Source organism: Myxine glutinosa, chromosome 10 (genome assembly GCF_964187855.1).
Source record: "Myxine glutinosa chromosome 10, kmMyxGlut1.1, whole genome shotgun sequence".
In the NCBI taxonomy this organism is placed as follows: Eukaryota; Metazoa; Chordata; class Myxini; order Myxiniformes; family Myxinidae; genus Myxine; species Myxine glutinosa.
In genome coordinates, this window is record NC_136270.1 from 30,394,192 (window position 1) to 30,409,350 (window position 15,159).

At 44.1% G+C, this 15,159-nt stretch overlaps 1 protein-coding gene across 9 annotated transcripts in view; it reads left to right on the forward strand.

Annotated features, from left to right (window-relative positions):
- LOC137434401 (TBC1 domain family member 24-like) overlaps positions 1–15,159 on the forward strand; it is a 111,859-nt gene that overhangs the window by 70,841 nt on the left and 25,859 nt on the right. For 3 of the 9 annotated variants that reach the window (XR_013624704.1, XR_013624706.1, XR_013624705.1), the window contains 3 exons: positions 765–828; positions 914–1,022; positions 10,694–11,231. Coding sequence is in view for 6 of the 9 variants with exons in the window: in XM_068127364.2 (XP_067983465.2) it covers positions 765–828; positions 914–1,017; positions 10,693–11,231 (707 nt within the window). In the remaining 3 variants the exon portion in view is untranslated. Of the gene's footprint in view, positions 1–764; positions 829–913; positions 1,023–10,692; positions 11,232–15,159 lie in introns of all 9 variants that reach the window. The other 6 variants (XM_068127364.2, XM_078785504.1, XM_078785502.1 and 3 more) reach the window with 2 other exon arrangements.

Genomic DNA, 15,159 nt, shown 5'->3' on the forward strand with positions numbered 1-15,159 from the left:
TGAGGTCAAAGGTCATCTTGGTCAAATTTCTAGAATTATCATTTTTCATCCGATTGACGGTCAAAGGTCAAGTCAAGGTCAAACTTCCAAAATCTTCAATTTTCATCTGAAAAATCATCAATCTTCATCTGATTAACCTGTGGATTGAAGAAAATTGCATAATGCATCACTGAATTGGGAGACCAACTATTTTTGAGTTCAAAAGGTCAAAGATCAATCAACTCCAGGTCAAACTTCTAATATCGTCAATTTTCATCTGAAAAATCAATTTTAATCTTTATGCAATGGCCAATTTGATGTATCCATGGCTATCTTTTTCGGGAGGTGGGTGGGGGTGGATTTTGCAAGTATCGTGCTCTGAATGGCGTCTTTCTTGTTTCTGTCTTTGTGCATTGTTGCATGTACCAACAGCTCGACGGCAAATCGATTTCTGATTTGCGACGATGGCACCGATGATTTATTTCCTCATACCTTGGTGTGAAGAATGTGGCAGTGGCATGAGCAGCAGATAACTTTGCCAAAATATCCACCGCCCACCCCAATATCTATTCATTAATGTATTAATGGGTTACCAGATTGAATATCAACTAGCTAGTTTTCCACTACCTGTCTAGATGTGCCTCATATTCAAATCATTATAGGATTAAAGGGTCCATTTTCATTAACAGCTGGCAGGAAAACTTGAAGTTTGTGTTTGAAACTTGAAGAAAAAAAAATGTTTGTGCTAGGATGACTACCATCATTTATGTGTTGACAACATGCAGGTTCTACAGCTGTTGTGCAGGACAGCAACCCACGCTACTGGTACTGAAAACAACAGATGATGAAGTAAGAAATCTGATCATTACTCACCAATGCTGCCCAAGCACCATAAGTTGTGTACAACTTACTGTTTAATCTCCCGTCATTCCAGGTATTTGGAGCGTTTTTGTCCACCGATTGGAGGGAGCGAACGGGTTGCAACATCAAATGGGCCGGACCAAACTTTTTCGGAACTGGAGAATGCTTTGTATTCATGGGAAGTTGAGCTTTGTTAATAATTGTTGCCTTTTTATTTCAAAAGAGAATGGTTCAAGTACCTAACTGTCCATCACACACATCTGGTAGGTAGACAATAGAGTCTGCACTTGTCAATTTTTTTTAAAGCAATCTACGAATGACAGGGCCAGTTCTGGCTCTTTACCTGCATGATCATTCCACAAATTACCTTAAGCCACAATTCGTGAACAAGATGGGTACAGCTGCAAACTGTAAGGGACGGAAAAACTGGAAACTTGAAAAGAGATGGGCTTGGAGGTTAATGGGGGTGGTAAAGATCATGGCTTGGGATGGGGGATGACCCGATATGTTGGTAAACAGCTGGCTGGAAGTCCTGGAAGGAAGATTGAAGAGGTTTTGTCCTGGATGTGGGATAGCGCGGTTTACTTATCAGGGGCTCGTGTCCTTGTTATTTTTCCCAAGCCAACAATGCATTGATAAAAAAATAGCCCCGAGTGAGCTGACAGTCATCTCTTGAGGTTGTGGTTCAGACCTTTGCCAATTTGGGGGAACCTGTCTGGAGCTCCCTGCTCCCCTGGGACACCCCTCATCCAAACTTGAAAAAAAATATAAGAGCGAGCGATCCTGCGGAACATCGAGTAGAAGGGCTGTATCAGGTTTCAGAGTAATCAGTTGGTAAATAAGGGATGAGTATGGATCCGAAGTTTCAACCCAATCAACCGGGTGATAAGAGAGGGGTAGCAAAAGTAGCAAAAAGGTAACGGACGGACGGACAGACATCCAGACATCACGACCTATTTTAGAAGTTCATTTCTTTGAGAATCGAGATGAGATAACCTAATGACGGTAAAAAGGATCAACGTACACTACCAGTCAAAAATTTAGGTACACCCAACATAATGTATTTAATGTGCAAAATGAACATAAGATGTGAACAAAACTCTTACCAAAGATATATCTGCTTATGTACTGATAATATAGTGTGCTCCAATGCATCTTTCTTGTGCGAAACGTAGGCTTAAAGCAATTTGTGGAAATAGGTCGAAAAGTGCAAGACTTAATCCAAACTGAAAAGCGAAGTTAATGTTATTAACGTTTCATCTCAGGAGCAAAAACTGTTTACAAATACTCTGCTCTGTGTGGAATGAATGTTTGTGCTTAGTTTCTTGTGCTTAGTTTCTATGTCTATTTAGTGTGGTCAGTTATGGCAAAATACCCAACGAATATTTACCTGCTGGACAAAAGCACCAAACTTGGCATGTGTCTTCTATATGTACCCAAGAATAATTTTTTATGAGACAATCGCGACCTTGACCGTGAAGGTCAAGGTCAAAAGGTCAAATTTGGTCGTTTTCAAAGAAACGTATTATTCATTAGCCACACACCGGTCTTTCAAAAAACGAAGGTCCTGACAAAATCTAATTAGTTATTGCTCATTTGTGAGCAGTTAAAGATGGCAATTTAATTGAAAAAATGTTACGTCACCGACGAAAAAGTCTACTTTTCTCGAAATGTTTCTCCAAAGCCATGAGTGGCTACAAGATGTTTCGTACATGACAATCGGTGTTCACCATGAGGTTTAACAGGCAATAAGGTGAAATTTGGCGAGTTTTACTGTACATACCACAAGACTGGATGCTTGAGGAATATTGCAATTATGCAATAGGACTCATTTTTGGCACGCACATTTGCAGAGACTGGTGCACTTCAAATTAGCACGGAAGCAGCGGCAGACTTTGCATGGCATAGCACAGGCACACTTGATGAACTCCCGACATGCCAAGGAGACCTCGGGCTGCGTCATCCACAGAGGCTGCCACCCGCCATCACACCTGACCCATCCGAATTCCGAGGGGCACGTTGTTGGTCTTGTTGGGGTTGTGCTCATTGTCCATATACCTGTCTGATATACGGCACGTCTGGTGTGGTGTAGCAACGCGTTCTGAAAAGAGGCAATGAAGATAAGAAAGTCAGAAAGTGAAATGAAATTGAGAATGCGCATGCGAAAAATTGAGGATTCATTACGCGTCAGTCTAGTCGCTGTCTTGATATTTTCAATCTTACCTGTGTTGGTGGCAGTTTGTTCAGTGGTCTTGGTTTGGTCTTGAACATCATCATCCTGGCTTAATTGATGGAAGTTGTACTGAGTTTGCTGTCGTACAATAAGACGACAAACCTTTCCAGGACGGCAAAGACCGGCGATTCCGTTGTCACATTCAGAAACGGTTCTCGTGCTATAGCCAGAAAAGCATCAGTCAATTTGGGTAGCATGTCCCATACATGCCAGGCTTTCTTCTTACTCGACCAGTGAAACCCAGAAGTGGTGTCACATCCAGTAAAGGCATGGAAGGCTGTAAGCGCTTCGGCACGATCTCCGAGAGTAGCAGAGAGCGATCCTATGTCCACACAAGTGTAGTGGGCACCCATGCCAAATGCTGCCCAGAGCTGAAGATCATCGTGTTGAGACCGCAGTTTACTGTACACGCCAAGAAGAATCACAACCACATCCGTATCCACCGAGCGTACTTGAATAAGGCTGTGTCCACTTTGCAGGGCGTCCAGGATGTGAACCACAATGCGCGTATCAGCCTCTTCATGATCACATCTGGCTAAATCGCTTTCAGCATCTTGCCCTGAAATGAACACAGAAATGCAAAATTAGAAACGAGAACGCTTTCACAAAATGTAGTTGGTAGGAAATCGTCATATAATGGTTTCTCATCAGAATTCCTAACCTGTCATAACAAGTCGTTTTCCAGTTGGAAGCGCCATATTCGTAGCTTCAGCCGTGAGGTAGGCAAATAGTTCCTCTTTGTTTTCTGAAACTTTCAGGAATTCCTCCCACTTGGCGGGAATCTTAGTCTGGTTACCAACTTTGAGTCAGAAGCCTGTACCGCGCTTCTCGTGAGTTGCCTCCTTCAGACTGTCTTGAAGAAATCTATCCCAAACGACGTCAAGGCGGTTGGATGTACGGAGTTGTTGACATAGATATGGGTTGAATATGTGCTGAGCGTAATCTTGGAATGTTGACGCCGATTTTCTGGGTAGCGAATGAATCATTACGGCTCCATCGATTATTTTGCAATCATAGACGCTCGGTGGTTCCTCACTGTCATTTTTCGGTAGTAGGCATTCGAGAAGCTGGGATTTCGTGGTAAAAAACATCTTACCCTGATCAGAAATCGAAGGAGGATAGGATTTGCTTTCATGCGAAAAAAATTCCGCCATGTCTCCTGATCGATTCTGGACTGACACGTACAACTGTCCAAACACAGAAATATCATCTTTCAGTTCTGCCATCTTTATTTTTGTCTTGGAAGCTGCTTTCGGTGTAGGTTTGAAGAGCTGGGTGTTATTCCTCTTGATGAATAGATGTCGACTTTTCGGTGAGTACATCCTTGACGAAACACTGGAATTTCTCAGTTCCGATCTTCTCTAGCGTCCGTAGGCAGTCAATGGCGGTTTCCGAGGCACATGTTCGATTCAGACTGATCAGCTCAGGGAAATGGTCTGAAAACGGATTCCCCATATCTGCAATAGCTCGGTAGAGAAGCCGAACTTGTCTATGAAAAGTTTTCTGACTGGCGAATCCAGAATCGTAATTCTCATCTGATAAGTCCGTAGTCAGTCCCAGATCCGCTTCAAATTGCATTAATAAGCGTGACTGTTCCGGGGCACACAAGAGCCATTGTCTCAACATTGCCGGGTTCTGAAGGAGACCAATGGCACCGCCACATCCCTTCACGATTTTATTCATTTGTTCGTGCGCCTCGTCGATCGGGATTGTTGAAAATTTCTTCGAAGTCTTTGCAATCACCCATCCGCCATTCTGGAATTCCGTCGCTACTTCGTCCGGCAGCAGTTTCATGTCCTTAAGATACACGGGCAACCACCGAGCGTAGTTTGTATGATTGAATGCGAAAGCGAATGGGATTACCTCCTCCAAAACTCACAGAAAGAGTTGAAAGTTACGCTCCCTGTGCGCCTTCACCATGGTCAAAACGAGTACCTCATATCGTCGGACCAAATCCCAGATATAGTAGGTCGGGTGCTGCCTGCACATGAGTTTTCGCCAGGATTCCAATGTAATCGTGTCGTCGTCCGAAGCCCCGTCAGCGATAAAGGCGTCTTGTTCCAGCAGAGACAAGCAGATGACAGTAACCTGGTCTGCGTGTCTGTAAGTATAAAGATGAGGAAATTGATTATGTGTTCATAATAATAGAAAAAATCGTTAAGATGGAAAAAATCGTCAGTGTCGTCACTTTACAAACTACATACTCAGAGCAAACTCACCTGGTTCTCTTCAGATGAGAGACATTCAAGAATAACTCGGCAGTACCGGACCCCGTGATGTTTGCCTTCGTCAGAGCGTCTGTCCACCCAGAATGGTCAAGGAGATTTCCTGCGATATTCCAGAGAGACATTTCTATGTGTAGCCCTCCCAGCATGACGACGAAATGTTCCGCACCGTATTCCAGAGGCCATTTCCATTGTATTGACTTGGCAATGGCATAGAGTGGCTGATCGACTGTAAGAACCGCGACCTGTCCAGGGTTCAAGAAATTGATGGCCGTTTTAACGACGTCCATACCATGTTTGATCATCGACGGTGTTGCAGACTTTTTTTTCTTTTTTTTTTGTATACAAGATCGAGGCTCGTGAAAGAGCAAACATTAATCACACAGAAAGACAAACCGACACATAAAACATATAACATCGGGAGCGGTAGACAAGATGGGGAGAGAGGGGGAAGGACACAAACACAACATTTGAGAGCAGGGACCGAGAGACATGGAGACCGAGTTGAGTGGAAGCATAGCTGATATCGTTGTACAATTTATGGAGTCTTGGAGAGCGGCGTGGAAGGCAGACCATGTTACCATATCTCCCTGAGAAATTTCGCATTCTCGCATTTTTTGGTTGCAGTAATCTATCCACTTGCTGAGCTCCGGTGCGGTTTCGCCAACTGTTTCCGTTTCTGCGGGCGTCAAAGATGGCTGGGTAGCGGGAGGCATGTACTCACATTTTGTTAGGTTTGTTGGCACTTCCAAGACATCATGATAGCTCTTGAGCATCAGCGGCTGGGTACCCTATGGTGGAAATCCTATCGGTTCTCTAACTTCACCGGGATTGGTTTCTGAAATCTTCTGGAACAATGAAATACCAGTGCCGTGGAATGAAGATGTAGCGGATGTGGAGGATAAATTGTGGTCAATATTGTCCAGAGCCGCGACAGTAAAAATTTGTTTTCTGAGCTGAACTGGGCACACGACACCATCCTCAATGAATCGCTCACTCAAAGACACAGCCATTGCCGACTCTATTTCCAGGACACGAGAATAAGAAATGCTGAGCCCTAACTTGAAGAGGGCCTGAATGAGTATTTTGTCTCGAAACTGTGCATGAATTCTCAGGCCAATATAGATCGGCAGCGGTGGAGGATACGTGTGCCTGTGGCCGTGATCTGTGTCAGTTCCCTTTTACTTAGCATTAAGAAGTATTGTTTGACACGCGGTCAAACACGCTTGTGACTCCACTTTAGTTTGGTCCTTCAAGTCCGACCCATTCAAGATCATTGCGATCATTGACAGAAGAGACGTGGGTATGGCTTCCTTTTGGCATCCCGGATGAAAATTTCCAGAAAAGGTGAATTTCTTGTGTTCGAACAGGTCTCTGCGAATGATATTGGCAGCTTTCATGAGTGTACGTGCTTCTTCATCATAGTCCCGTGACGTCATATGGTCCTTCAGCAAGTACGATAGCGAATCTCTAAACTATCAACAAATTGCGTCCTTCAGAAACTGTCGTTGCTTCCGGAAAGTATTCCAGTATTTCATTCTTTAGTCTGCTCCGGTTTGTCAGCTTGTCTATACCGAGGTCACTAAGGCGAGCTTGATACAAGTCATACAATTCACTGAGTTTGAACACAACTTGACCGTTCATAACAGAGTTTTCAACATACGTGAAAAGTTCAACACGAGCTCGCGACTGGGACATCATTTCCGACTCATCTGCCGATGTCTTTTGTTCGTTTCTTTTCAGCGACCGATGGCGATTCCGAAACTTCGTGAGGTAATCGAAATGATATTTTGCTTCGATTGAAATCAAATCAGAACCTCCAGTCAATCTAGCTAATAAATCGCCGCCCTGCAATTCTGTGGCCATTTGGCGAATTTTTTTATCAGCACCAAAAGTCATGCACTCGTGAAGATCAGTTCCAACTGTACCGTCCCTGCCACAGAACAAACATTGTCGCTTTGTGTCGTCCACAGACCCGTGACGTTTGCTACGTTTTGCAGTTGCGGCGGCGTCGTCGAAGTCCAGGCTGGCCCGTTTCCGAATTCGTTCAAGCTTTTGATCGTTGAATTTTGAGTAGCACGATTTGTGCCACTTCGCGGTGTTTGAGATCAGCTTGCTAACGTCCTCCGGGATGAATGGCACATTTACTGGCATAGCTTGAAGCTCTCGGAATATGCGAACGTTCTCCAGGAATTTAGTATACGCTTCCGACTTTTCATCCCTTCTGTTGAACGCATCCAGCGGGCATCTCAGATTTTCCTGAGTTATCTTCTGACAAATCAGGCACTTATTCCAGTTGGTAGGCCGGCTGGTCTCGGCCTCCGCGAGTAACTGAAAGAGACCAAAAGATACAATTTATATCTCAATACAGAATTGTATCCCAAAAAAATTTGTTTAATAAAATACTTGTTTTGTTATAGTGAAAATTCTGGAGCATGCCCCCGAACCACAGCAGCTCGAGGCGCCCTGACCTACTCATCTAAAATATCTGCCACCCCTCATAATAAAAAGTTCCTATCCACCCATGAAAAGGTTTGAAGAATTGATCGAAATATGTAATTATGTAATTTAACTACTTCACTTGAAATAGCTAATTGCTATATAGAATATATCCATCAAAAAAGCAATTTCTGTCAGGTTTTCTGTCACAACAGGGGATGGTCTGTTTTACTAAATACACAGCAGGCTTGCCTAGGAGAAAGATGGGTGTTCTAAGCATTCAGTCTATTTTTCTCTGGGGATGGTATTTTTTTCAAAACCCCATTTGGAGAGTCACGAGAGCAAAAAATAATGGTAGGATGACTTGCCTTACCCCTCCCATTTTTACATTCGGGCCCAAAATTTATCGTGGTGATAACAGAGATAACAGAGGTTAACAGAGAATAACTCCACATAGAGCACATAAATGGCATATTATAAAGCTGAAATGGCTCATGTGCAGACCCTTTTCGCCAAATTACTTCCCTGCTACCCACACCCGCTCGCTATGGGTGTAACAACATCGTTTCTTTTCGGAAATAACAGAAAAAAATCCAACCAAAAAAAACGTCTTGTTCGTCACATATTACCCACAACAGATGTGTATTTAGGATTAAGACTCACAAATACTACGAAATACATCAGCTAACAGCTAGTTTTACTAAATCTGAACCTTCAAAATGTCAGTATCAATAAATACTCAAAACAATTCAAAATTATTCAAAATCGCACTTACCGCCGCCATTTTGCGAAGAAATGCTCTGCCTCCATCGGAAAATGAAGCACGAAAAGGGCGTTCCCATCGGTTCTGCACTGCGGCGACGCCCATTTTCCCCTACCGTACATAGCGCCCTCTTGTGGGCGTATAGTAACCGATCTCCATTGTCTCATTGAAATTGCTTGTAGGCATGATAGGGAACCCACACACAAAAAATGGTACTTTTGTCCAGCAGGTAAATATTGTTCCCTTATCTGACCACACTAATTATTGCCAGGCGTTGCAAAAAATGTTTACAGAAAAGCCAGCCAAACAATCTAATGAGTGTTTTTGTGTTTCAGATTGCATGAACATGGGTGCCAAAGCTCAGCTAACACCAGAAAAAAGACAGGCAATTGTAACTTTGAGAAAACAAAGCCTTGAAACAGTTGTAATGCTGGAGCTGTTTCGCTGGGCTCTAATTTCCGGTGCTGTAAGACGTCTGTTGCACAGACTGGTGACTCGGATTACTTGTCCTGCGATTATGTTGCGATTCTTGATCAACCAGAACGTTTTCTATCCGCATTTTTACCAGTTTTTTTAATGTCGTTTAATGGCACAAGCAACTGCATTTACTGACACTTCTAATTATTTTTGCAATTGTAATCTCCAAGTTACAATTGCCTGTCTTTTTTCTAGCGTCAGCTGAGCTTTGGCACCCATGTTCATGCAATCTTAAAGTTCACGCAAAAGTCGCATTTGACATCCACAAAATATTTGGTTTGCAGTAAAATCAGATTTATTCAACAGCACCAAAAACATATATAAGAGAAATGCTTTGAATTTTTTTTGCCATAAAAATCTTTTAAATGTTTTTGCAAGCAACGCTGCCACAATCAATCTATTTTACTATTAAAAATACATGGTGACAATTTATCAAGCTTGTTTCTATTAAGATTGGGCTTTTCCCCTTCAAGCTAATATACCGTACTTTACTTTCTCTTTTGATTTACCTTTGCTTGTAATACTGTGTTCAATCAACTCTCTTTCTATGTTGGAATGTATTTTATTATGAAATATCCATTCAAAGCATTGTCCTCGGGTTAGATAGGGCCTAATTTACTCACATTTATTTCATGCTTGGTTGATAATAACTTTTAGTCCGGCAGCTAAGCTAAATATAGCATAATAATTGTGCATTTTGTGAGGAAAGCACCAAATTTGGCACACTAGTAGACTATCATATTAGGAAAAGATCTGGATATTGGGCCATCTCAGATTCAGAGATTTGATTTTTGCAAGATTTTGCAGATTTGCAAGCTGAAATTGCAACACCAGGGACGGCCGACTCCTTCCTGCGAGCTGCCCACGTCACCCGCACAAGAAGAGCTCATCAAATCACTGCAGCGGCACTGCACATCCTGCAACACCGTGCGTATGAACGCCACTGTATGACATATGCTGATGATGCAGAAGACCTGCCTGAGTTCGAAGACCGGTGTCACCAGAGAGGAAAAGACATTCCCAACTTTCAGTACTGGGCAACTGTGCTGGAACTAGAGATGTTGGTACTGGTCTACGTGCGTTCTCTGCGGCAGGCTTCATTCACGATGTACCTTGATGCCCTGACGGAACTGGTCCCATGGTTCCATGCCTTAGACCACACACACTATGCCAGGTGGGTCCCTGTTCACCTGAGGGACATGGTTGCACTCCCAATGAAGCACCCAGATGTAGCCAGAGAATTCAGGGCTGGCAACTTCACTGTACAGAAGACGAAGAAGGTGTTCTCTTCGATCCCAATCAAATCGAAATCTTGCAAAAATCAAATCTCTGAATCTGAGATGGCCCAATATCCAGATCTTTTCATAATATGATAGTCTACTAGTGTGCCAAATTTGGTGCTTTCCTCACAAAATGCACAATTGTGATGCTCAGTTGCCCCACTATTTGCCTTATGACTATCTCAGGCCAACCTCAGATCATAGCAGTGTAGTTTGACTTCACAGTGATCATATGATCACCTTGGCCTGTGAGCACAGCAATGTTGGTTGTGGTGAACGAAGGTGGACTGAAGCAATATGAACTGAAGTATCAGAATATGAGCCAATGTTGTCGGGTCTGAGTTTGTTCTAGGCTGTATTGAACCTCATGTTTCTGGTTATTTTTATGTTCTGACATCCTAAGAATGGCAAGATTAATTTCTTATAACCCCTGCAGGTGCGTCCAATGATGGAATGTTTCCAATGGGCATTTCTACAGAAACCAAAGCAGCATCTGTCCTCTGAGGATTTACAACCTTTCTGTGGCTCGCCCGCAAATTCCCTACTGACTTCCTCATCACTTTCCATGTCAGAAAAATGTTTGGCTTCATCATCACCCTCAAGCTCTCCTCCCCACTCTCGACGAGGATCCTTCAAATCGCTCTTCAGCTCACTTCTTCCTGAGCAGAACCTCTCTCATTCGCTGTCTGCTCAATCTTCTTCCTTTGTGAATGCAATTTCATCTCTGACAATGGCTTTCTCTTTCACGGGGCCCACATCTCAATCCTCTTTGCAATCCTACAGACGGTTCTCCACCTCAGGTGCATCTCCTCCTCTGGTACGTCGCAACCACACAACCTCCCTCTCAGAAGCAGTTGACTTTCCTTCATGCCGCTCTTCTCTACAAACCAACATCACCACAACCCGCAAACAAGTTGTAGCAGAAAAGGATGCATCCATGTTCATGGCTGGAACAGCAGAAGGCATATACATCGGTGAGAAATTAATACTGCTCCTGTATCTTGACACATTCCCTATGGAATCTTTCATAATTATTAACACCAAGAAAAAACATATAAAGCTATTGTGCATCAACTTTGCAATAAATGGAAGTATATTTTTCCAGGGGGAAATCAAATGTTAACTAGAGAAGTTCGTAGAGCACCTTACCCCATGCAGCCTTGGGGAAAAAGGACACGGGAATGGTATTTTCCACTCCTGCTTTGCGTTTCCGAGCACGATCAGTTTCCTATGAGCCGCAATTTTGTCTGAATGTCGATATTCCGTTGTCGGAGCGTAAACCTCAAATTTGATTGGTCGAGATGGCCTAAAATGGTGTAATATTTTGTCCAATTACAGTACAGACATGCATCTTGCAATGCTCAGAATGCGTTCCAGTGTGAGTGTTATGCAAGGATAGTGCTAGAACGGGTCACCATGACATGGGTATAGGATGGCTTCATTGTGCACAAGTAATAGCATTGCAGATGTTATTATGGAGTTTTATAAGTAAAAAAAAAAAAGACTTTATAAAAAATAACATTATTCCATATCAAACTAGAACGGCACTCTTCGACGTCACGACGTCGACCGATATGCCTCCACATTATTACATCATTATAATACTTGTACCAAGTTTGATTTAAATCCCTTCAGCTGTTCACAAGTTATCACATTTTTATCTGACATGACCTTTGACCTCTTGACCCCAAAATCTAATCAGTTAATCTTTACATAATTCTACATAACTGTACCAAATTGGTCAGAATCCCATCACTGGTTCACAAGTTATCGCAGTAACAGGATTTTTATGGCCTTTGACCTCATGACGCCAAAATCTAATCGGTTTGTCTTTACCTCATTATACATACCTGCACCAAGTTTGATTGAGATCCTTCCAGCCATTCTCAAGTTATCGCAGCAACAAAAACCTATAACGATGGACCGACGGACAGCCGGACAACCTGAAAACGTGTCTCTGGCGACTTTGTCGATGGAGGCATAAAAAAAAGCTTGTTGCCTGTTTACCACCGCTGCCGTCGCTCCTGGTGCTCTGCTACTCCTCAAGCAAGGCAGCGGTGGGAGACGAGAGTGAGGAGCTACTCTTGTGAAGAAGAGCCAGGCAGTGGCTCATCCTCCTGCAGAAATGCAGCTTTCTTCTTCAAGAAGGCCTTGAGGGTTGACTGCCGAGCATGATTTTTCTTCACCCTGAGCATCTCGTCAGAGCAGAAAACAGCATTCAGCACAGAACGCTTCACTCCACTGCTGTGCTACAAGTCTTTATCATTGTCGGAGATGTTCTCAAGCGCTTCAGACAACTTCAGGAAGGCATCAGTTAAGTTTTTGGTGCTTAGGAAGTTCTCCGGTTCAGTCTGTAGCAGTCTTCTTGCAGTGCTTATTCAGCTCCTGCAGTTCCTCATTGGTTAAGCAGCTCCCATGTGAGGCCAATAGCTCCTCCAATAGGCCAATCGTTGACGTCCACTTCTTTCAGCCTAGCTTGGTTGGCAAACTGGACAATCTCTCTGGTGATGAACTTCTGCACCCCAAAACCCATGAACTTGTGACAGACATCCAGCCACACCATCTGCCACGCGCTGTTCATGGAGATATTGGTGACGTCCTTCCAAGCCCCATTGATGTTTTCAATTGTAGTCTTGATGTAGAAATTTCTCCAGAACTGCTTGGACTCCTGAAGCAGACTATCAGTTATGTGGAGCATCCGCCTGAAGGTGTGACAGAGGTAATAAGCTTGTTGTGATGGCTCATCCTCCTGCAGAAATGGTTCTGGGCCCTGTGCTTTTTCTGGTCTTCATCAATGATCTCTCTGACTCTCTTGAAAATCCTCTGTATCTCTTTGCTGATGACTCTACTCTCTGTCGCTCCATTCTTCATCCCTCAGATCGGCAGTCTGCAGCCTCCTCACTCTCTGCAGACCTGTACAAAATCACAGACTGGGCAAACAAGTGGAACATGTCTTTCAATCCTGACAAATCTCACACTCTTACGATGTCTCTCCGAAAAGACCAACTGGACAACCCTCCCATCCACTTTCTGAATAATCCTCTCCAAGAAGTTCTGTCACTCAAGCTTTTGGGTCTCACTATCTGCCATGATCTTTCCTGGGAAAACCACATTTCAAATCTGGCCTCCAAAGCCAGTCGCCGACTGGGCATCCTCCGTCGTGCGAAGTCCTTCCTTGGCACACCTGAGCTCCTCACCACATACAAGGCTTTCATCCGCAGCTCAATGGAATACTGTTCTCCCCTCTGGGCTGGTGCTCCTGCCTCACACCTAGCTCGTCTTCACGCTGTTGAAACCAAAGCATTCAGAATCATTGGAATCTCCCGCGATGAAGCTAACTCCAAGGGCCTCTCACTCACTCACCGCAGGCAGGTTGGTGGTCTTTCCGTCTTCTACAGACTCCTCTCTGGCCTTGCCCCCCCCCCCAGCTCTCTCTGGGCTCTGTCCCGCAAATATTCCTACAGGTCGCACAAGGAATGTATGGAGACAAAAGGTGTGAAGGCGAATATCGGAAAGACGAAGGTGATGGCAAGTGGTAAAGCATGTGGTGAGGTGGAAAGAACTGGGAAGTGGCCCTGTGCTGTGTGCAGGAAGGGTGTCGGAGTGAACTCCATTCAATGTACAATGTGCGCTGAGTGGGTTCATCAAAATTTTCCTGGTCTAAGAGGGTCATTAACCAGTGTGGCAGCTACATTCAAATGTAAGGTGTGCACAGAGGGAGCTGCAGATGGAGGAAATGTTGAGTTGGATCTTGGAGACGGCGTGAAGCTGGAAGGTGTGAAAACATTTTGCTACCTCGGAGACATGCTGAATGGAGAAGGTGGATCAGACTCGGCAACGGTTGCTAGAGTGAGATGTGCATGGAAGAAGTTTCGGGAACTGAGTGGCGTGCTGATGAGGAGGGGAGTGTCGTTGAATCTGAAGGGAAAATTGTATGCTGCATGTGTGAGAAGTGTTATGATTTATGGGAGCGAGACATGGGTAATGAATGTAGAGCAGCAACAAAGGTTGGAAATGGTGGAAATGCGAATGGTTCGATGGATGTGCGGAGTATCGTTGAGAGAGAGGAAGACAAATGATGAATTGTGAAAGATGATGGGAATAGAGCGTGTGATTGATGCTGTGAAGAGGAACAGGTTGAGATGGTTTGGTCATGTGTTGAGGAAGGATGAAAGTGACTGGTTGAGAAGAGTGATGGAAATGAATGCAGAAGGAAGTAGAGGACGGGGAAGACCGAGAAAGACTTGGCTAAAGATGGTGGAAGAAGAAATGCGGGCAAGCAGGTTAACAAGGAGAGATGCAGAAAATAGGGCAAGATGGAGAAGATTGTCATGGGGACCGCAAGGCTAACCCCCGCTCTAGCAGGGGAAATGGCCTTAAAATGCATGTTGTTGTTGTTGTTGTGTATATATATATATATATGTGTATATATTGTTGCGGATATGGGATTTGGCCTCCATCCATATCCGCTTGTAAATATTCCCCTATTTCCCCAATACTCCCCAACTATCCCCAATCCCCCATTCCCTAGTCCCATTGTCTGTAAACAACACTCTGTAGAACCGACCTTCCCCTTTTTCCCCCATTAAATGTCGTGCCCAGGTTCACCGCATCTCACGTAGACAACTATAGGACATCTTGCTAGTTATTCTTAGTCTATGTCAGTTAAGGACTCGTTTCCATTAATTCTGACTTTTCGTTGCACCAGAATGTGATTGTATGGCACCAGTAGTGAGTTTAGGACCTCCCCATACCTCCTCCCATCTTCCTCATGAAACTACAACAACAACAACAACTACAACAACAGCGCGCGGGGAGTGTGCGTCCTCACTCCGGCTTGGTTAGCCGCCATTGCCCATGTGCTCCGACGGGGTTACCACGAAGGGGCTGACTGTCAGCTCC